Raw genomic sequence first — 22,495 nt, 5'->3', positions numbered from 1 at the left:
GCCGAAAGACTCTTTTAGGTTTGGAGGAGGGGCGTCAGCGCGCGGGAAACAGGGCGGGAAGAGGCAAAAAAGGATTAGGGCGCGCACCGTGGCGGTTCCTGCTCTTACAGTCGCGCGGCCCAGGGACCGCTGTTTCGCGAGAGGAAGGCGGGACGCCCAGGTCGGTGCTAGGCCCAGAGGAATGCCCCCGTTTCCACAGTTCACACTCGCGTCTCCCTCCCACCTCTCACCCCGCTTCCCGCCCGGCCTGCGGGGCGAGCTGCGCGGCGGTGAGTGCGGCCCGCTGGGGAAACGCGCTGTTTGTAACGGGTCGCGGCGCCCCTGAGGCGCGGCCCGAATCCGGGGCACAGCTGGCAGTTTGCGGCCCGCCATCCTCCGTCGGCTCGGGCGGGATCCCGGGAAACGCGGGCGGGTCGGCTGGCTTGTGGCGGGCCAGCCTCGGAGTCCCAGAGAACGATCCCCCTTTGCTTCCGACCGCAGCCAGCGCTCCCTGAAGATCCCAAGCGTCTTCACGGGCGTTCTGAGGAGATTATTCTTTTTTTCCCTCTTTTTCTTCTCCCCCACGCCGCCCCCATTTTTGTTAATGGAGCCTATTAGAAGAGTATCTTGTAGTGTTGTCGCTTGCAGTTTATCTGTGAAAAATTTTCTGGAAGTATTGCATTCTATCTCCCCAAATGAATGCAAATTGCACAATAAGTTGTAGACGTCCGCGTTCTGTTCGTTCAGCTGTTTGAAGCTCCGACCGAGTGAGTCGGTATTCGGCAGTGATGAAAACAGACCCACAACCTCGTCCTCAAATATTTTGTTACTGTTGTAGCGTGTTCAAGTTTGTCCTGGCTTTGTGTTCGGTTACTTCTAAGGCCCTGTGCCAAGCTTTGATGATTTCTTTTGTTAAGGCCCTTAAGGTCACTTCAAATCGGTGACGACCCTGGGAAATCGCCTGGCCTGGTAGTAGCCGTATCCATAGCCTTACTCTTCGACCATCTAGCCTTCACTCACACCCCCAAATATGTGTTGAAGCATAAAGATGTTATAACTTACATATAAAGGCAAGTCCACCATTAGCAGAATACACATAAATATTTTGTAATGATGAATTTGTGCTGATTCATCCTATTGTAACTTGATTTCCTTCTTGAATAATTCGCAAAATGGATGTAACCGTTTTGCGTCGTTTATTGTTTGCGTTCATCCATTATCTTTTCCTTGCCTAATTAGGAAGAAACTCTTGTTTGGGGGAGCTGAGGACTTCTTGAAGCATGAACATTTACTGGCTAGGAGGATAGTTAAATACTGTTAGAGCATAGTGCCTGGGATTGTGGAGTTTATAGGTCCCTTTAAATGGTAATGTAATTTTTTGTGAATGTCCCCCTCCATGAAGACTGTATCTTCATGGAGAGTCTTGTTAAGAGGTAACTTAGTTCACGTTTTGATTCTATGTTACATGGTTCAGGTCTTTATTAAATATTCAACCAAGAATTGATGCATGTATGTAGGCGTTGGGAATACTTGGATTATAGAGATTTAATCTGCTAGTCAAGATTTGCAACATTTAATTGCCGTTTAAAACCTGGGACATTTTACTAACTCTTAATAGGCACATAAAGGGGTACTGTACTACTTCTTTCTTTTAAGCTAGTATTTCTGGTGTAGCCATCATTTTCTACTTTGATAAAGGGAAGAGAAGGAAAACTAATTACACAGCTCTATCTAAGAACTTCCTCCTCCCAGTTTTACAGTCTTCTGACTGGACCCTAACTGGTGAAAGCTGTTAACTGACCTTTTTTAGATGCCAGTACCTGATAGGGTTTTTCTTCTTTCTTCTTTTTCCACGTGTTTTCTCCTTAACCTGTTTTAGTTTACTTTTTAGGGTTACTCTTTAAATAACAGGAAAGTCTTGTCTTTTCACCATTTTTTCATCTATTGTTTTCAACTAAACTACTGTATTGTACTTTTGCTTATTCAAGGACTTGCCAACTTGATGGATACATTCAGTGGCTCCTGTCTTGTATAATTAATTTTATGGTCATTTTGAACTCTCAGTGAATTTAGAGCTAGTATTTACTTTACTTTAGATAAGCTAACATAATTGAGATCGTACACTAGCCAGCTGGATGATTGTATTTATAACTACCATTTCCTGAGTTCCTCACTATGTGCCCTAGCTTGTGCTGGCAGTTTTAAAGCTTACTACAGTTTTACGAATAAGTTGTGGTTATCTTTGTTTTATGGATAAGAAAATTAAGACTGAGGGCGCCTGGGTGGCTCAGTCCGTTAAGCGTCTGCCTTCCACCCCTGTCATCATCTTGGGGTCCTGGGATTGAGCCCTGGGTGGGGCTCCCTGCTCAGCCAGTAGCCTGTTTCTCCCTCTCCCTCTGCTGCTCTCCCTGCTTGGGCTTTCTTACTCAAAAAAAAAAAATAAAATAAAATAAAAAAATAAAATCTTAAAAAAAAGAAAAGAAAATTAAGACTGAGAAGTTAAAGAATGTGTCCTAAGTCACATAGCAGAGGTGGGATTCAAGCTCCTAAACCTATTCTCTGTCTTTTCCTTACAATAGGTTATGGAGGATCCACAAACAGCCCCACTGATAACTTCCTTCTCATATCAGTCATTAAATATAACTTTTCCCCCTAACTTTCAGAGAATACCTTCTCAAAATTTTGAAGTTATCCCCAGTGAGTTAAGACATACTTTTTAGATGAAGCTAATGTAAACATGGAATGATTATGATTTCAATATTTGTTAGTGCTTTTAAGTCTCAGCTATTTGTTGACTGCCACATACAATGTCCAAAAGGATGGTACTTCTGCCATTTGTTCAGTTTTTAAAAAATAGGGAGGAATAGGTGAGGCTCACTGAAAATTAACTTATAAGTCCAATATGTCTAAGTCTTTGTGGTGAATGGTAGGATTTTCCTACTTTATTATTTCCTGGTCAATTCCTGCAGTCAAGGACTTAAATGTAGATTATTGTGTTAAGCGTAGTGTGTATAAAATCAGTTTTTTAGAAAGCATTTTTTCATGATTGTGAAATTAATGAGGATTAAGATGTATGTAATTTTGTATCTGGCCTTTTTCCTAACAAAATATGAACATATTTTCATGTTATTAAAAAGGGTTTTAGGAATTTTTTTTTAAAGACTATAACCTTCCCTTTCATTGATCCAACGTAGTGTTATTTTTCCCCCCTGTTGTTGAACATTTAGATTGTTTCTCTTTTTTTCCATACTATAGAAACAGTGATAAACATTCTGGCACATAAATCTTTGTCCTCCTTTCTGATTGTTTTCTTAAGATTCGTTTTGGAGAGTCAAAGAAGTGATGGTATGAACCGTTCTTAATGTACAATTTAAAAAACATACCTTTCCATATTTTTTTTTTCTTTTCTTGGACAGTGATGTTCTTGAGGATCAGGGGCTGTTCTTTGTGTATGAGCAGTTGGGAAATGGTGCTCTCCAGCTCACACCTTCCCTCTTAAGTTGTTTCTACCTGCTGTGACTGTGATTGCTCAATTTCTCCAGAAAGAGAGGAAAGAAAACCTTAAGAATTCTAAGGAGTAGATGCAAGTAATACAATTTATTAAATTATTAAGAGGTTTGGTTATTGAAACCCAGTCTAAACTTCATAATAAATATAGATCCCACGTGATAATACTTTTTCCACTTAATTAAACGTTTTCTTTTTTAAAGATTTTTTTAATTTATTTGTCAGAGAGAGAGCAAGAGAGAGAGAGAGAGTGCACAAGTAGGGGGAGTGTCAGGCAGAGGGAGAAGCAGGTTCCCCACTGAGCAAGGAGCCCGATGTGGGATTAGATCTCAGGACCCTGGGATTATGACTTGAGCTGAAGGCAGACACTTAACTGACAGAGTCACCCAGGTGTCCCTCCATTTAATTAAATTTTTAAATAAAATTTTCTTTCTAATCTGTAGGAAAAAATCCTATTATATATGGAATCCTCTTTTTATTGCATTTGTTATAACGTGCAGCTGGTCGGTTGGGGGACTACATCCATGTCTTTGATCAGTATAGCCTATAATTACTTTCCTTTTAAATGAAGAATTCTATGTAACAAATGTTCATTTAGCAGTCAGTTTTTCCCCCAAAGTTCTTGACTGTTTTGGTAAAATACTTGAGATTAGCTATATTTGAGTGCTTGGCACAATGTTGAGTATGTCTTATCACATTTACTTGTGTTTTAAATATGTCTTGGTTATCTTTTGGGGTTTTAGTCATTAGAATTTTTTTCTTTGCCTATTTATGGTAACATTATTATAAAATTATAGTATGTCAGATCGAGAAGTGGAGATTTAAATCCAAGAGGTTAGTACTTGGAGAAAATTATTAATTAGGAATGCCACACATTAATAGAACAATTTAGTTGTGGTTCGCTGAGCAGTGTTTCTCAGAATTTGTCCCAACTGTCATTTGAAAGGAGTTTGTCAGTTGTCATGTTAACAACGCTAACAAGGAAGTTCATGTTTGAAGTAAAGGACAAATTAAAAAAAAAATAGATACATGTTTTAAAATATTAGTTTGTAATTTTAAAAAATTTTGAAGTTGTTTTATCTGGTATTTTTGCAGAGTTATAGCAGAGGAAAAGTAGTAATTAATCGTGGCACTGTTGTTTTGAAGCTGTTGCAGATAGATGCAGTGGGTAACCTTAAGTTTTTCTTTCACTTGACATTGCAAATGAAATAATTTAGAATGCACTAGATGAGCTTATTATTTAAATGAGATCTGAGAAAAGTCTGTCATTATAATAGCAGTGTAGTGCTCTTGTAGCATGACTTTTTATGATTGCGTTTTGTAAGTAAGTGGGTTTTATATGTAAATGAGGGACTGGCTATACTTCCTCTTTTCGCAGAAGTCAACAGAGTCTAGCAAAAGGCCTAGGAATGGATATTAGAAGAACTTACATTCTAGTTCTGGGTCTGTTACTATATAAGATCTTTATGTCTTAATCTTCTTGCCTCAGTTTTTTAAAATTTTTTATTGTTATGTTAATCACCATAGATTACATCATTAGTTCTTGATGTAGTGTTCCATGATTCATTGTTTGTGCATAACACCCAGTGCTCCACGCAGACTGTGCCCTCTTTAATACCCATCACCAGACTAACCCATCCCCCCACCCTCCTCCCCTCTAGAACCCTCAGTTTGTTTTTCAGAGTCCATCGTCTCTCATGGTTCGTCTCCCCCTCCGATTTACTCCCCTTCATTCTTCCCCTCCAGCTATCTTTTTCTTTTTCTTTTTTTTAACATATGTTGCATTATTTGTTTCAGAAGTACAGATCTGTGATTCAACAGTCTTGCACAATTCACAGCGCTTACCATAGCACATACCCTCCCCAATGTCTGTCACCCAGCCACCCCATCCCTCCCACCCCCCACCACTCCAGCAACCCTCAGTTTGTTTCCTGAGATTAAGAATTCCTCCTATCAGTGAGGTCATATGATACATGTCTTTCTCTGATTGACTTATTTCACTCAGCATAACACCCTCCAGTTCCATCCACGTCCTTGCAAATGGCAAGATCTCATTCCTTTTGATGGCTGCATAATATTCCATTGTGTATATATACCACATCTTCTTTATCCATTCATCTGTCGATGGACATCTTGGCTCTTTCCACAGTTTGGCTATTGTGGACATTGCTGCTATAAACATTGGGGTGCACGTACCCCTTTGGATCCCTACATTTGTATCTTTGGGGTAAATACCCAGTAGTTTCTTGCCTCAGTTTTATTCATCTTAAATAGATGACAGTAATTACTCTTTTATGTTATTATTTTTGAGGTTTAGGTGTAATATTACAGATGTAAAAGTACTTTGAAAAAAGCTAAAAATCTTACAAATAAAAAGTTCTAATTTTTATTTTCAGCAAACCCTTATCTCTATCTCTATTTATACAGCTGTTACCTGCTGGGATATAGGATGGATAGCTCTGAAATTCATCCTTGTTCATTTCATTTTCTGTCCAGCCTTGACCTTTTCAACTCACAGCCAGTCAGTCTTTCTTCCTTTCTCATTTGTTCCTTCCTCCTCCTAGAAGTATCCATAGTATTATCTCCTAGTATATAAAGGGTCAGCTAGAAAGTAGCATTTATATTTATGTGGCTGCATGTCATAATTTTAGGGGTATATACCCAGAGTGATTTATAGTACAAAACATTCTGCAAACAACTTAATTGTAATTGTGACATTTATGCTTGATAATTTACTTTATAACAGATTATAACTCAACTGAAATTACGCTTTGTCCGAATTTCAGTTTACTTAATGACTGTTATTACATTACTAGAACACCTTTGCAAATTATACTAGGTCCATCTGCCAATGTGTTTAAATTTTGTGGAGGATATAGGTAACTTATTGAATGAACACACCTAAGAGCCATGAATCTGGCTTAATTTTTGAGGTTAAAAAAATGACAACAGATGCAGTAAAATAGCACTTTGGAATCTTAGGTTATGTAAGTACAATTGACCCTTGAACAGAGCTGGGGTTAGGGATGCTGACCCCCACATTGTCGAAAATCCCCTTAACTTTCGACTACTCTATAACTACTAATAGCTTACTGTTGACCAGAAGCTTTGCCAATAACATGAGTAGTCAGTTAGCACGTATTTTATGTTACAGGTACTATATACTGTATTCTTTTTTTTTTTTTTTAAGATTTTATTTATCTGAGATGGAGAGAGAGAGCATTAGGAAGGGGGTAGTTGGGGTACAGCAGAGGGAGAGGGAGAAGCAGGCTCCTCGCTGAGCAGGGAGCCCGTCATGGGGCTGGATCCCAGGACCCTGAGATCATGACCTTAGTGGAAGGCAGACACTTAACTGACAGAGCCACCCAGACACCCCTATATACTACTGTATTCTTACAGTAAAGGAAAATGGTGAAAATATTAAGAAAACCATGAGAAAATATATTTACAGTACTATAATTATTGAAAAAAATCCGCATCAAAGTGGGTCTGTGCAGTTCAAACCTGTGTTCAAGAGTCAACTGTACAGATCTTTTAGTCTTAAGGATAAGATGTCACTAAGCTATGGCTTCATGGAATCATGCTTGGAGGTTTTAACATGCTTTTAATTAATTTCATATTTGATTTATTTTGTTCTAGGTCTGTCTTTTAAGTATACAACTGGATTTGGTTTATTCATTTTGAGAATATCTCTTAACAGGTGAGTTAATCTATATTCATTATGATTGCTGATCTATTTAGACATGTTTCTGCCATTTTATTGTTTCTATTTATAGTAGTGGGCTGTTCCTTGTGTCTTCTGTTGGATTGTTTTCTTTATTTGTTTTCCTTGGCTAGTTTGGAAATGATTATATTTCTATTCTTTTGATGTTTACTTTCAGTTTTTTAATTGAGATATAATTTATATACAGTAACATTTGTGTTTTTCTTGGTGTATAGCTTTGTGTGTTTTAACAAACGTAGCCAAATCACTATCACCACCACCATTATGATTTGGAACAGTTTCATCACTCCCCTTGCCCCCAATTTCCTTATGGCCCTCTAGTCAGTCCCTCTTATACCCTCAGTCTTGGGCAACCACTGAACTGTTTTTCATTGCTAATGTTGCTTTTTCTAGAATGTCATGTAAATGGAATTGTGCAGTCTTTGGCTTCTTTCACTTCACATACTGCATTTGACATTTGTCTTAGTGTAGTTCAGGCTGCTCTAACAAAATACCATAAACTGGGTGGCTTAGAAACAACAGAAATTTACTTCTTGGAGACTGGGAAGTCTAAGATCAAGATGTCAGTAGTTTCAGTGTTTGGTGAGGAGGACCCACTTCTGTGTTCATGGATGGCCATCTTTCACTGTAACCTCCCTCGGGGAAAGGGGCAAGGTAGCTCAGTGGTGGTGGTGGGGGGCGCGGTCTCTTATAAAAGCCATAATCTCTCTCATGAGAGCTCCACCCTCATGACCTAAGCATGTCCCAAAAGCCCTACTCCTAATACCATCATATTGGGCATTAGGATTTCAACATATGAATTTTGGGGGGGATACAGTCTGTAGCAACATTCGTCCATGTTTTTGCATCTATTAGTAGTTCATTCTTTTTTATTACTGAATAGTATTCCATTGTAATGAAGTACCATAATTTATTTACCCATTCACTAGTTGAAGGACATGTGGGTTGTTTTTGGCGATTATGAATAAAGCTACTATAAACATTCACAAAATTAAGTAGTTTAAGTTTTCATTTCTCTTGAGTAATTACCTGGTAATGTGATTGTTGGGTTGTTATGTTAAGTGTATGTTTTTCTTTCTAAGAAACTGCATATCTGTTTTCCAAAGTGGCTGTGCCATTTTGTATTCCCACCAGCAATGTATGAAAATTCTAATATTTGGTAGTCTCAGTTATTTTTTATTTTAGCTATGCTAATAGATGTGTAGTACCATACTGTGATTTTAATTTTGCATTTCCTTAAGGTCTAATAATATTGAGCATCTTTTAATGTGTTTGTTTGCCATCTGCATATCTTCTTCAGTGAAGTGCCTATTCGATGTTTTATTCATGTTAAAATAAGTTTGTTTTCTTACTGAATTTTAAGTATAGATTCTTTATATATTCTGGATATAAGTCTTGTTAATTTTTTCTCTCAGTCTGTGGTTTTTCTTGTGTGTTTGTGTGTGTGTGTGTGTGTGTGTGTGTGTGTGTGTGTGTGTGTGACTTTATATTCTTTACAGTGTCAGGGCACCTGGGTGGCTCAGTTGGTTAAACAACTGCCTTTGGCTCAGGTCATCATCCCGGAGTCCCAGGATTGAGTCCCACATCGGGCTCCCTGCTCAGCAGGGAGTCTGCTTCTCCCTCTGACCCTCCCTCCTCTCGTGCTTTCTCACTTTCTCTCAAATAAATAAATAAAATTAAAAAAATATATATTCTTAAAAAAATTTTTTTTAAAGGATTTTATTTATTTGACAGAGAGAGACACAGTGAGAGAGGGAACACAAGCAGGGGGAGTGGGAGAGGAAGAAGCAGGCTTCCCGCAGAGCAGGGAGCCTGATGCGGGGCTTCATCCCAGGACCCTGGGATCATGACCTGAGCCGAAGGCAGACGCTTAATGACTGAGCCACCCAGGCTCCCAAAATTTATATTCTTTACAGTGTCTTTCACAGAGCAAAATTTAAAAATTTTGTTAAAGGCCAATTTATTTTCTTTCTTTTTTATAGTTTTTTAGATTATACTTTTGATGTTGTCCCTAGGAAAACTTTTAAGAAACCAAGGTCACAAAGATTTTTCTCTTAACTTTTCTTATAGCTTTTCTATAGTTTCAGTTTTCACATTTAGGTCTGTGATTCATTTAGAGTTAATTTTTATATAAGGTGTGGGGTATTGGTTGAGGTTCCTATTTTTGCATATGAATGTCCAGTTGTTTCAACACCAATTGTTCAAAAGACTATCCTGTTTCCATTGACTTGCAACTTTGTAGAAGTTGCATTGAATCTGCAACTTTGTAGAAAATTAGTTGGCTGTATTATGCCTGGGTCTATTTCTAGACTGTCTTCTCTTTACATGGGGTTATATGTTAATCCTTTTGCCATACCTCACTCTCTTGATTATGAAATTTTATACTGTCTTGAAGTCAGATAGTGTTAGTCCTTTAACTTTGTATTTTGCTTTTAAAATTATCTTGACTATTGCAGTTCCTTTGCCTTTCCTTATAAATTTTATTGTTATTATTTTTTTCCTTACAAATTTTTTGAATCAGCTTGTCATTTTTTACAAAAAAAAAAACCAGATTGCTGGGATTTTGGATAGAATTGCATTAAATCTATAGATCAGCTGGGGAGAACTGAAACCTTAAGAAAGAGTCTTCAACATGGCAGGTCTCTTCATTTTTTTTTCTCTTCATTTGTTTTAGTCATCTTTGATTTCTTTCATCAGTAACTTATAGTTTCCAGGATAAATATCCTGTATGTATTTTGTTAGATTCATTTTTTTCCATTTGACACATTGCAGCTTTCTTGCCTATAGGAACACAGGGCAGCACTTAAGCACTATGCTGGGGGCCATTTGAAACAGTGAAATCGGCAACAAAAAGCACAAAAATGTGAAAAATGTAGCACCAAATAGCATGGAAAAGATGCATCTTGCTAACTCATTTATTAGGCCATGTAGCTATTTTGTAGATTCTTCAGTGCTTTCTTCATAAACATTCATGTTATCTTTATTTTAGAAGTAATTTCTGTTTTTGTTTTTTTCTCCCTTCACTCTTGACTTCTCTCTTGTTGTAGAACACACATAAATTTAACCTCTAAACAACTTTAAGTGTACATTATGTTATTGTTAACTATATACACATTGTTGTACAATAGATCTCTGGAACTTTTTCATCCTGCATGAATGAGATTCTGTATACATTGAACAACAACTCCCCATTTTTCCCTCCCCTCATCTCTGGCAACCACATCTACTTTCTGTTTTTATGAGTTTGATTACATACTCCATGTAAGTAGAATTATGCAGTTTTTGTCTTTTGTGATTAGCTTATTTCACTGAGCATAATGTCCTTAAGGTTAATGTTTGTTATAGCCTATGATGTGCTTTCTTCCCTCCCCCCCTTTTTTAGGCCAATTAATATTCCTTCTTATCTATGTACCACATTTTCTTTATCCATTTATCTGTTGTTGAACAACTAGGTTGCTTCTACATCTTGTCAATTGTGAATAATGCCATAATGAATATGGGTTTGTAAATACCTCTTGGAGATTCTGTTTTCAAGTCTTTTGGATATATACTTAGAACTGGGATTGCTGGATCATATGGCAGTTCTGTTTTTCATTTTTAAGGTACCTCCATTCTGTTTTCCATAGCTGCTGCACCATTTTACAATCCCACCAACAGTGGGTACAGGTTCCAGTTTCTCCACATCTTCACCAACACTTGTTATTTTCTTTGGTTTTGGTTTTGGTTTTGGCTAGTTGCCATTGTAAGGGGTCTGAAGTGATATCTCATTGCAGTTTTGATTTGCATTTCTCATGATGATGATGATGATGGTGGGCATCTTTTCATATGTTTGTTTGCCATTGGTATATCTTTGGAAAAATTTCTGTATGTTTTTTGCCCATTATATTTTTTTAATTATTGAGTTGAGGAGTTTTTTATATATTCTGAATATTAAACCCTTATCAGATTATGGTTTGCAAATGTTTCTCCCATTTCCTGGGTTGCTTTTTCACTCTTTTGTTTCCTTTGCTGAACAGAAGTTTTATTTATTTAAAAAAATTATTTTAAGATTTTATTTATGGGCTCCTGGGTGGCTCAGATGGTTAAGCGTCTGCCTTCGGCTCAGGTCATGATCCCAGGGTCCTGGGATCGAGTCCCGCATCGGGCTCCCTGCTCCTTGGGAGACTGCTTCTCCCTCTGCTTCTCTCTCTCTCTCTCCCTCTGTCTCTCATGAATAAATAAATAAACTCTTAAAAAAAAAAAAAAAAAAAAAAAAAAGATTTTATTTATTTGAGAGAGAGAGACAGAGATAGTGAGAGAAAACACTGGCAGGGAGAAGAGGAAGAACCAGGCTCCCCACCTAGCAGGGAGCCAGATGTGGGACTGACCTGAGCCGAAGGCAGATACTTAACTGACTGAGCCACCCAGGCACCCTTGAACAGAACTTTTAAGTTTGATGTAGTTCTATTTGTCTGTTTTTGCTTTTGTTACTTATTCTTTTGGTGTCACATCCAAGATATCATTGCCTATTCTAGTGTCATGAAGCTTTTCCTCCTATATTTTCTTCTGGTAGTTTTATAGTTGCAGGTCTTACATTTAGATCTCCATTTTGAGTTAATTTTTGAATATGGTATAAGACAAGGGTACATTTTCATTCTTTTGCATGTGAATATCTGGTTTTCCCAGCACCATTTATTGAAGAGGCTATCCTCTCTTTTGTGTTATCTTGGCACCCTTGTCGAAGATCACTGGAGTATATATATATATGAGGGCTTGTTTCTGGGCTCTTAATGCTGTTCTGTTGGTCTATATATCTTCATGCTATTTTTTTCTGTTTTAATCGATATACCTTTTATTTCTTTTTCTTGCCTTATTGCACTCACAGAGGCCTCCAGTAAATGTTAAAATGTTGAGAGTAGACCTCTGTTTTATTTATTTATTTATTTTTAAAGATTTTATTTATTTGTCAGAGAGAGAGAGAGAGAGAGAGAAAGCACAACCAGGGGGCAATAGGAGGCAGAGGGAGAAGCAGGCACCCCGCTGAGCAAGGAGCCTGATGCAGGACTTGATCCCAGGACCCCCAGGATCATGAGCTGAAGGCAGTCGCTTAACTGACTGAGCCAGCCAGGCATCCCTGCTTTATTCTTTTTGTGTGTGTGTGTTGTTGTTGTTGTTTTTTAGTTTTTATTTCATAAAAATTTGGAACACTTGATGAATTTGCATGTCATCCTTGTATAGGGGCCATGCTCATCTTCTCTGTATCCTTCCAATTTTAGTATATGTGCTGCCAAAGTGAGTAGGACATCTGTTTTATTCTTTTTTTAAAAGATTTTATTTATTTAGAGAGCGTGTGAGCAGAGGAAGGGACAGAGGGAAAGGGAGAGAGAATCTCAAGCAGACTCTGCGCTGAGCACAGAGCCCAGTGTGGGGCTAGATCCCACGACCCTGAGATCATAACCTGAGCTGAAATCAAGAGTCAGACGCTTAACTGACTGAGCCACTCAGGCACCCCAACATCTGTTTTATTCTTGATCTCCGGGGGAAAGCATTTTGTCTTTCATACCTTTAGTTTTTTTTTTTTAGTATAGTTAATACAATATTATATTAGTTTCAGGTGTGTAACAATGATTCAACAAGTTTATGTATTATGCTACGTTCACCGCAGGTGTAGCTACCATCTGTCTCAATATATCGCTATTGTAACTCATACCTTTAATTTTAAAACATACATACTTTTGTACCATTTTGTTTATTTCTAATGGAATGAAAAACTCAGAGCACATGAAAGGTAAACATCGGTACAAAGAAACCAATGGAAGAAGATTAAAATAAAAAGTTTTATATATATTTAAAAATCAAACTTTAAAGAATTATTTTGAGGGCACCTGGGTGGCTCAGTTGGTTAAGCAACTGCCTTTGGCTCAGGTCATGATCCTGGAGTCCCAGGATTGAGTCCCACATCGGGCCCCCTGCTCGGCAGGGAGTCTGCTTCTCCCTCTGACCCTCCCCCATCTCATGCTCTCTCTCTCTCTCATTCTCATTCTTTCTCTCAAATAAATAAATAAAATCTTAAAAAAAAATAAGAATTATTTTGAAAAATAGCAGATTTGTTTGTTCCTTTGTTCCCTTTCCCTAAAAGCAACCATTTTCAACTTCTTTAGGAGATTGATTTTTGTATTTACTTCTATAACTCTGGAAACCATACAGATATTGCTACATCTTGATTTTTCAGTTTTAGGCATTATCTGTTGACTTTTACTATAGAGATGAGAATTTAGCTCTCTCCACCTACCTTTCTCACCCACCCCTACCCTCACACGTATCTTTTTCCATTTTGCTATTAAATCTGTATAACTATGTTAAAGTTTCAGATAATTTAGAGTGTCTGTTATTACTACACACATGTTATTTAGAACTAAGCCACGTGGGGCGCCTGGGTGGCTCAGTTGGTTAAGCGACTGCCTTCGGCTCAGGTCATGATCCTGGAGTGTCAGAATTGAGTCCCACATCGGACTCCCTGCTCAGCAGGGGTCTGCTTCTCCCTCTGACCCTCTTCCCTCTCATGCTCTCTCTCTCATTCTCCCTCTCTCAAATAAATAAAATCTTTAAAAAAAAAAAAAAGAACTAAGCCATGTAGTATACAAATATTGCTTTATCTTTCCTGTACAACATTTTCTTTTCTCTTGTGGCCTTTTTTTGTTTTCTTTACCATTTTTCATCAGATCAACCCCTAACTCCTACGGTTACTTAAATTTCTCCTCTACATTGGGATAGGTTAATGTTCTAACTAACAGAGGTGTAAACCAAGAAAGAGAAAGACATGAGATCCTAGAAATAGTGGTCTCACATGATTTTATCTTCTTTGAAAAATAATTTCTCCTCAGGCCTTCTGAGCTGTTTGCCTTTACATCCTGCAAATACTTCTCACTATAATGCTTTTTCCCTCACTTCTTCCTCTTTCCTGGTTTATTTCTCTGTTATGTTAGAGAACATCCTCCATTACAAAAATTATTTTAGACAATGCTGATCTGAAAATGTTTTTATTTCACTGTCATACTTGATTGATGCTTTACCTGGGTAGAAGTTTATAGGTTGGAAATAATTTTCATTCAGAAATTTGAAGGAATTGCTCATTTACCTTCCAGCTTCTATTGAGAAATCTAAAACCATTTTCATTCATTGTTTATCATCCTTCTCTGGAAGCTTGCAGCATCTTTATCCCTGTATTCTAAAATTTCATAAAGATAATGCCTTGTTGTATGTCTGTTTTATTCATTGTATTGGGTTCTTTCCATCCAGAAGCTCTTATCATTAAGTTCTGGAAATTTTTCTTTTTTTTTTTTTTTTTTTTAAAGATTTTATTTATTTATCAGAGAGAGAGAGAGAGCACAAGCAGGGGGAGCAGCAGGCAGAAGGAGAAGCAGGCTCCCCACTGAACAAGGAGCCCGATGAGGGACTTGATCCCAGGACACTCGGATCATGATTTGAGCCAAAGGCAGAGGCTTTAATCGACTGAGCCACCGAGGCATCCCTGGAAATTTTTCTTAATTTATTTCTTTGATTATCCCTTCCCCCTCCCTCCTTTGTTTTCTCTCTTTTCTCCTTCTGGAACTGCTAGTTTGTTAGACTAACTGGGCTCTTCTTTTTTTTTCCCCCGTGTGTTTCATTGATTTCTTTGTACTGATGTTTTACTTTTGGAAGAGATTTTCTTAACTTTATCTTCCATTCGTTCTACTGTCTTTCATTTCCACTATCATATTTTAAATTTCTAAGAGTTGTTTTTTATCCTATGAATATTTCTTGTTATAGAATCCTATTCTTACTACACAGGTATTATCTTAGGATATTAATGATAGCTTTTTTGAAGTTTTTGTCTCTCTTCATAGTCAATGCATTGCATTTTTTTGTTTGTTTGATGTGCCTTTCTGTTAGAAGCTTTTCTCAGATATCTTGTTATAGTTAAGAGAGGGGAACTAGAAAGCTGGTTGAAACTCTGAGACTGTGGATACAGTCTCAAATGGGCTGTTTAATTGGAGAAACTCTTGTGTTAATATCCTTAGGTCTTTTCTGTTAAGGTAGTAAGATTGCTCAAAGAAAGATTTTCTTGTCTTCTTTCTAGGAGAGTATAGGCCTAGTCGGTGGTATTTCTGGAAAAGAGAGTAATATGTGGTCAGCATTTGGGATTTAGGAATTTATTTCTTCCCCCTATTTTCAGTATGTTATCTCCACTTTAGCTGTACTCTGGCATCCCCTAGTCTAGAGATCTTTTTTACCCTCTCTAGGAGCAGTCTCTATGACTTGGGATAGGGGTGCCATAGTCTTAAATGCCTTAAAGAGTCTTTTGATCAATCTCTACATGGTCAGTTTTCATCACAATGGGCCAGGGACCTTTCCTACCTTTGAAATTTTATATTGTTTTTGTATATAATTAAAAAAATATATTCTCTCTTTTTTTCACTCTAAAGATTTACCAGTTCTGTAATTATAATGACCTTTTTAGCCCTTCCTTTAAAATGTTATTCATGTAAACCAACTATAACTCCTTTAAATTGTAACCATTTGTTAAATTAATAATGTGATCACTTGTTTAGGTCACAAAGTTTGTAAGTGTGAGACAATTTGGCAGTTATACTCTGAATGACTAGACTATATACTGGCTCTCCCATCTATTTTATTTTGTTTTATTTTGTTCTTGTGCATGGTAGTCTTTACTTTTAAATGATTATCAGTATACCCAATAATAACATGTAATAACACGTAACCAGTTCTTGAATTCTGTCATAGAGTAATTTTGATTAAGAGGAACTAAAAGCAACCCAAACAGTTATACTAGTGTGTATGTATGTATGTACTTATTTATTTGAGAGAGAGAGAGAGCACATGCATGTGTGCAAGGGGCAGAGGGGAGAAGGAGAGAGAAAATCCCAAGGAGGCTCCACACTCAACATGGAGCCCAAGGCAGGTCTCCAAGATCACCACCCGAGCCAAAAATCAAGAATCAGGTGCTCAACTGACTGAGCCATCCAGGCGCCCCTATTGTTCTAACTCTTAGCCAGAAAAGACTATTTTAAGGCTTTCTGCTGCTTAACACAGGTTACAAATAACTATTTACTACTTTCTCATAGATAAAGCCGCTGATCCTCAAGAAAGCTTTAGGGGGGAAAACCATGTAATCCCCCCCCTTTTTTTCAAAACATTTATTTTACATCTAATAAAGAAAAAGTCACTATTGATGTATATGTTGCTTGAGTTAAAAGACAGAGGGAACTCTGAAAAACAAACTGAGGGTTCTAGAGGGGATGGGGGTGGGGGGATGGGTTAGCTTGGTGATGGGTATTAAAGGGGGCACGTTCTGCGTGGAAAAAAAAAAAAAAGACATAGGGAACCAGACAATGTATACGTACTAAATTTCTAAGAAATACAAGGTAAAAAAATGAAATCTTTAGGTAAGCTCTTTTGTGTGTGTGTGTGTTTTTAAAAAATTGAGGTATAATTGATATACAGCATTCTATTAGTTTCAGTGGTTCAACATGGTGATTTGATATTTGTATATGTTGTGAAATGATTACCACAATGAGTCTAGTTAACATCACCATATATAGTTACAGAATTTCTTTTCTTGTGATGAGAATTTTTAAGATTTGTTCTTTTAGCAGTTTGCAAGTAAGAAGTACAGTATTATTAACTATAGTTACCATTTACATTAGGATAAGCTTTAAGTTCATACAAAGAAGCTAGATTTATTATTCTCCAAAAAGTAAAAGGACCTACTGTATAATATGCAGAAAGAATTTACTGCCTTTTCACAAGAATATAATTCAAGCTTTGCTAAAATTTCATATTCCATGAAGGCATCCAAAATTCCAATCCTTGGGACAAGCACTTCTTTCTTCTTCCCCTGTCCATTTATGTGGTAGTTTTTATGGATTTCTGGTTGATGTCTCAAAGGCCAAGAGGTTATGTAGGCCTTAATCCCTGTTTTATTGGAATTAGGGCTGGAGGATGGTCATCATCTCTTGAGTCTCCTTCTCCACTTCAGTACTACCCCTGCCATGGGATCCCAGAGCTGCAATTTCTTCAGCCTTGGACACTTTTCTCTCTTTTTAGGCTGTACTATTCTATTTCAGCTTGAGCTGCCTTGGCCTGCTTCAGCTTCCATTTCTTTTTGCTTGTGGACCTTGGACACTTTCTGGGCACCCACTTCCCAGCCTATAGAAGCTGCTGTAAATCCTGTGACTGACTGGCCATGGTGGTGGGGATGCTGAGGCTAGCTGGATCACTCCCTTGGGTCACCTGACCCAGCTGCCCAAGATATGTGCCTGTGCCAGTGCCTTGTGGGCCATCCTCTCCTATCTTTTTTACTTTTTACAAGTAACTCTATGAGTTAAGCATATAGACAAGGAAGCACACTTAGAGGGACTGTATAAATTTCTCATGGTCACTTGCTTCTGTTTAGCTCACTCCAAACCTCATGTTTTTATTATTTTACCTCCACTCTGCCCTGACTGATAATAGGAACCCCCAAAACCATACCACCAAACTCGTACACTCCTGCAAATAGACCAGTATTCTTTCTGCAGCTTCGCCTTTTAACCCTTACTGCTTCTTGTCCCAGGGTCATTTCTGAACAGTAGAGGTAACAGTTACTCCACTGAACAACCAGTTCCAAATCCTGTCATCAAATCCTATGTTCCTGTTCCAAATGGTAAGTTTTCTTGTGGTCATATTAAAACTTTTGTAAATTTTAACTCTAGATATTTTCATCTGTGGGAGGAAAAAAAATACTTTTATGAACACGGGGTTAATTAATGTTTAGTGTTTTGAAACCACTTTTATACTGAGAAAATCAGAAGTATAGGACTGTTGAGATTTATTTAGCCAAACAAATAAGATTCTTTACATCATTTCAGAATCTATTGTTATTTGTTATATTTTTATTATAGACCACATATTTAAGTACTAGATGGGCAAACACAATGGTAAAAGTTTTAATAGAATATGAATTATAGATATGAAGAGAACCTTAGTGACTATTGTTTCTTGACTAAATTTTAAGTGATTAGAATCTGATTATTAATATAATAATTACCTTTTACCGACTATCTTTCATAGGTTTGACATTATGCTTTACAAATGTTAATCATATAATCTTCACAAGAACCCTTGAAGATAGATTGGTGGTATTGACATTTTACAGATGAAAAAACTGGGTTAGAGAAGTTAAGAGATTTTTATTAGGTCACAGAGCTTGTAATTTGACAGTTAGCTTTCAAACCTGAATATATCTGTCTCAAACCTTTTGCTTTTCTCACTGTATCTGTAATCTGATGACTTGTGGTATTTGAATTTTGGCCATGCAGAAAGTCAAAGAATTTTAAGATGCTAAGGAGAGAAAAATCTAATGGGTGTGGTTATACCTGTGGGTTGTAGAAAATTGTAGAAACTATATTTAAATGTACTGAATTATAATTTTTTTTGTTTTTTTGTTTTCAGGTAATACATGCATAATATTTCTTTTATTTTAAAAGAAATGAGTGTAACTAATATTGCATTAAGAGTTGAAACCTGGCTTTTAGCTACATGGCACGTTAAAGTACCTCTAATGTGGCTGAAAGCTTGTATTAACTGGATCCAAGAAGAAAATGATAATGTTAATTTGAGTCAGGCACAAATGAATAAACAAGTGTTTGAGCAATGGCTTCTTACTGATCTGAGAGATTTGGAACATCCTCTTTTACCTGCTGGCATTTTAGAAGTTCCAAAAGGAGAACTGAACGGATTTTTCGCTCTGCAGATTAATTCATTGGTTGATGTCAGTCAACCTGCGTATTCCCAGATACAAAAGTTGAGAGGAAAGAATACAACAAATGACCAAATTACAGCTGAAACACAAGTAACCCCAAAACCTTGGGAAGCAAAGCCTTCACGAATGTTGATGCTACAGCTAACTGATGGAATAGTACAAATGCAGGGAATGGAGTATCAGTCTATTCCAGCTCTTCATAGTGATCTTCCCCCAGGTACAAAAATTTTGATTTATGGAAACATTTCTTTCCGTCTTGGTGTTCTCTTATTGAAACCAGAAAATGTGAAGGTATTGGGAGGAGAAGTAGATGCTCTTTTAGAGGAATATGCCCAAGAAAAAGTACTTGCAAGATTAGTTGGGGAACCTGATCCTATAGTTTCAGTCATACCAAATAATCCTAACCAAAGCATCCCTGGAATTACAGATGTTCTAGATCCTGCATTAGGACCTTCTGATGAAGAACTCTTGGCAAGTCTTGATGAAAATGATGAGCTTGTAGCAAATAATGACATCTCCTTAGAAAGAAGATGTTTCAGTACAGGTAGTTCCTCAAATACTATTCCCACAAAGCAGTCAAGTTTTGAACCACGACATATTATTTCTCCAAAACCAAAGGAGGAGCCACCAAATCAATCTATGTATTTCACTGATGGGGAATTAGATGACTTTTCACTGGAGGAGGCTTTGCTTTTAGAAGAAACGGTCCAGAAAGAACAAATGAAGACTAAAGAATTGCAGCCATTGACTTTGAACAGAACCCCAGATGAAAGTATAGAGAGATTTTCACATAAACCTAATACTCCGGATAATTTTTCTTTGATTTGCAAAAATGGAAACAATATTTGGAATGAAAAAAATGTATCTGAACAAATGACTAATGAAGGCAAATCTTTTAGTTGTCCATCTTCTGGAGAGCAAAACTGTAGTATTTTTTCAGTTCATAATGTACCCCTTCCCCATGATTTTACAAATAAAGATAAGGACTCAGAGATAGATAATAAAATAAAACAAACCTTCATTAGTGCAGATGGACATTCCTTAAATAATAAAATATCAGTGTCAAATGGAGAGCTGGTAAATTATGTACCAAAAAGGAGTTCACACATTTCTAATGAAAATGATCACCATTTACAGACTTGTTCTTTAAGATCATCAGAGAACAGCGCTAATCTTTCTATTGCCATGGATTTATATTCTCCACCCTTTATCTATTTGTCTGTTCTAATGGCCAGCAAACCAAAGGAAGTTACAACAGTGAAGGTCAAAGCATTTATTGTAACCTTAACTGGAAATCTTTCAAGTTCTGGTGGCATTTGGAGTATAACAGCAAAGATTTCCGATGGTACTGCATATCTAGATGTAGACTTTGTAGATGAAATACTTACTAGTTTGATAGGGTTTTCAGTACCAGAAATGAAACAGTTAAAAAAAGATCCTCTTCAATACCAGAAGTTCCTGGATGGTTTGCAGAAGTGTCAGAGAGCTTTAATAGATTTGTGCTGTTTAATGACTATTTCATATAATCCCTCCTTGTCTAAAGCAATGGTATTGGCATTAGAAGATGTTGAAATGGAACACCTTGAGAACCTAAAGAAGCGACTGGATAAATAATTTAATAAAATAGTATTAGAAAACAATTAAAAAAAAAAACCCAAGAAAATATTTAGAACTAAATTTGACCTTTTATGTTTGAAACTTTTTTTTTGTAAAAGGGAAAAAGGAAGTCATAACTTATTTCAGTTTAATTTTTAAATGTTTAATCATGTTTGTGTATTTATGTTTTTTAAATAAATTTTTTTTATAGTAATAGATGAAAGAATTTGGTGACCCTTTGTTGTTTTGTTTTCCACTTGTCATTCCACATAAGATGATTGCTAAAGTATTGTGTTGGTGTTTACTGGTGAGTCATATTGTTTGAAGTTAGCAATTATAAACAGGTAGTTGTACTTCTAATATGTTGAGTACCCAAAGAGATTTTTTAATATTATTATACTTAGGGAAAAAATCTAAATCCAGTGGATCAGAATGTCAGGCTTTCAGATGCAAAAATGCTTTGTTTTTATTTTGCTGATAGTAAATATTTGTCTGGTTTACTTAAGGCAAATTTTAGGTTAACTAGATATTATTTCAGAGATTATATTGAGTGGTTTAATTATTTTCAAGGAGAATTTATTTCAAATGGCATATTGAAAACTTGAATATAAGATTCAGTAAATACTTTTTTTGGATTAAAATAAGGTGTTTTGTGCATGTCTTATGTATTATCCCCCCTTTTTTTTAAAGATTTTATATATTTATGACAGAGAGAGTACAAACGGGGAGCAGCAGGCAGAGGGAGAGGGAGAAGAAGGCTCCCCGCTGAGCAGAGAGCCCGACGGGGCTCATGACCTGAGCTGAAGGCACACTTAACTGACTGAGCCACCCGGCCCCCCATCCCCTTTCTGAATTAGTGCTATATAAGCCTACCTTTAGTTTTGTTGGGAATACTGAAATTTTTTATTTTTTTAAATACTGCTGTTAAAAAGTCACATTTGCAAAGTAAAGTTACTTTTATTAATCTTTTGTCTTCAGAAATTTAAAGTGTCTTCAGTTTTTTTTAAAGTAACCTTTACACCCAGTGTGGGGCTTGAATTCCTGACCATGAGATCAGGAGTTGTATGCTATATGGACTGAGCCAGATAGGTGCCCTAAAGTGTCTTTAAGTTTTAAAACATTAAACAAATACTTAAGTAAGAAAAAAACACGGTGTTTTTAGTTAAAATAAGGTAATAGGAAAATATCTAGAAGAGAAATACATATGTACAATTACGATACAGATATAGTAAAAAGTATTTTTAAAATCTTTGTCATTGTGTTTGAAGGATGATAATCAGAATTCAAGGCACAACACAGATTTTACCTCTTCTGTATACTTGCATAACTCTTTTACTACAAGAGATCTAAGTGAGGTGGCATTATCTTTTGTGATCTTTCTTTTAAATGTTCTCCTGAACATTTACCTCTGTGACTAGTCCTTGAAAGCTGGGATTGGACCTCATTTTCTCTTCATATTCAGTCACTGAAGACTGGGTACATCCTTCTATATTGGTGCTGTGATTCTGATTCTGGTCTTCTCTGGCCTCGATTATTCCAGTAGGTTTACTTATTGATCTGTGACTTACTTTGTCCTGAAACCTTTTCCCATAATTCTGCCTGAATGGTCTTTCTAGAATAAATTTGTTGTTTTCTCTTTGTTAATCTTTAATATTAACCTCCTCCTTCCCCCTTACTTATAGGGTGAAGTACAAACTCTTCATCTAGTGTGTAAGGTCTTTTGTGATCTGGCTGTTGCCTTCTTTTTCAGCTTCATCTTGCTCCGTTACTCTCCACCTACCTAGTCTGTCCCTAAATTTTAGTCATATCAATTTGTAATTCCCCAAACATGTGGGGCATATACCTCATGTTTTTATACTGAAGCTCATGGTGATCCCCCTCCCTCCCAGATTCATTCATATAGATTT

At 36.8% G+C, this 22,495-nt stretch overlaps 1 protein-coding gene and 1 non-coding gene across 3 annotated transcripts; one reads left to right on the top strand and one right to left on the bottom strand.

The window, feature by feature from the left end:
* The first annotated feature begins 19 nt into the window (after positions 1-19).
* Positions 20-20,792, top strand: RMI1 (RecQ mediated genome instability 1). Of its 2 annotated transcripts, none has more exons than XM_027614292.2 (4): positions 20-160; positions 7,126-7,186; positions 17,805-17,894; positions 18,683-20,792. In XM_027614292.2, exon 4 carries the CDS (start codon positions 18,690-18,692, stop codon positions 20,604-20,606), a length of 1,917 nt encoding a protein of 638 aa, XP_027470093.2. In that variant the 5' UTR covers positions 20-160; positions 7,126-7,186; positions 17,805-17,894; positions 18,683-18,689; the 3' UTR covers positions 20,607-20,792. The 2 variants fall into 2 exon arrangements, with proteins under 2 accessions (XP_027470093.2, XP_027470094.2); XM_027614293.2 differs by having other exon boundaries at positions 147-269.
* LOC113935246 lies at positions 12,383-12,492 on the bottom strand. Its single transcript, XR_003523985.1, has one exon. It is a non-coding gene; the product is annotated as a U6 spliceosomal RNA (small nuclear RNA).
* Positions 20,793-22,495: the final 1,703 nt, after the last annotated feature.

Source organism: Zalophus californianus, chromosome 13, assembly GCF_009762305.2.
Source record: "Zalophus californianus isolate mZalCal1 chromosome 13, mZalCal1.pri.v2, whole genome shotgun sequence".
Taxonomy (NCBI): Eukaryota; Metazoa; Chordata; class Mammalia; order Carnivora; family Otariidae; genus Zalophus; species Zalophus californianus.
The sequence above is the reverse complement of the archived record's forward strand: the minus strand, read 5'-3'. Positions and strand labels throughout refer to the sequence as shown.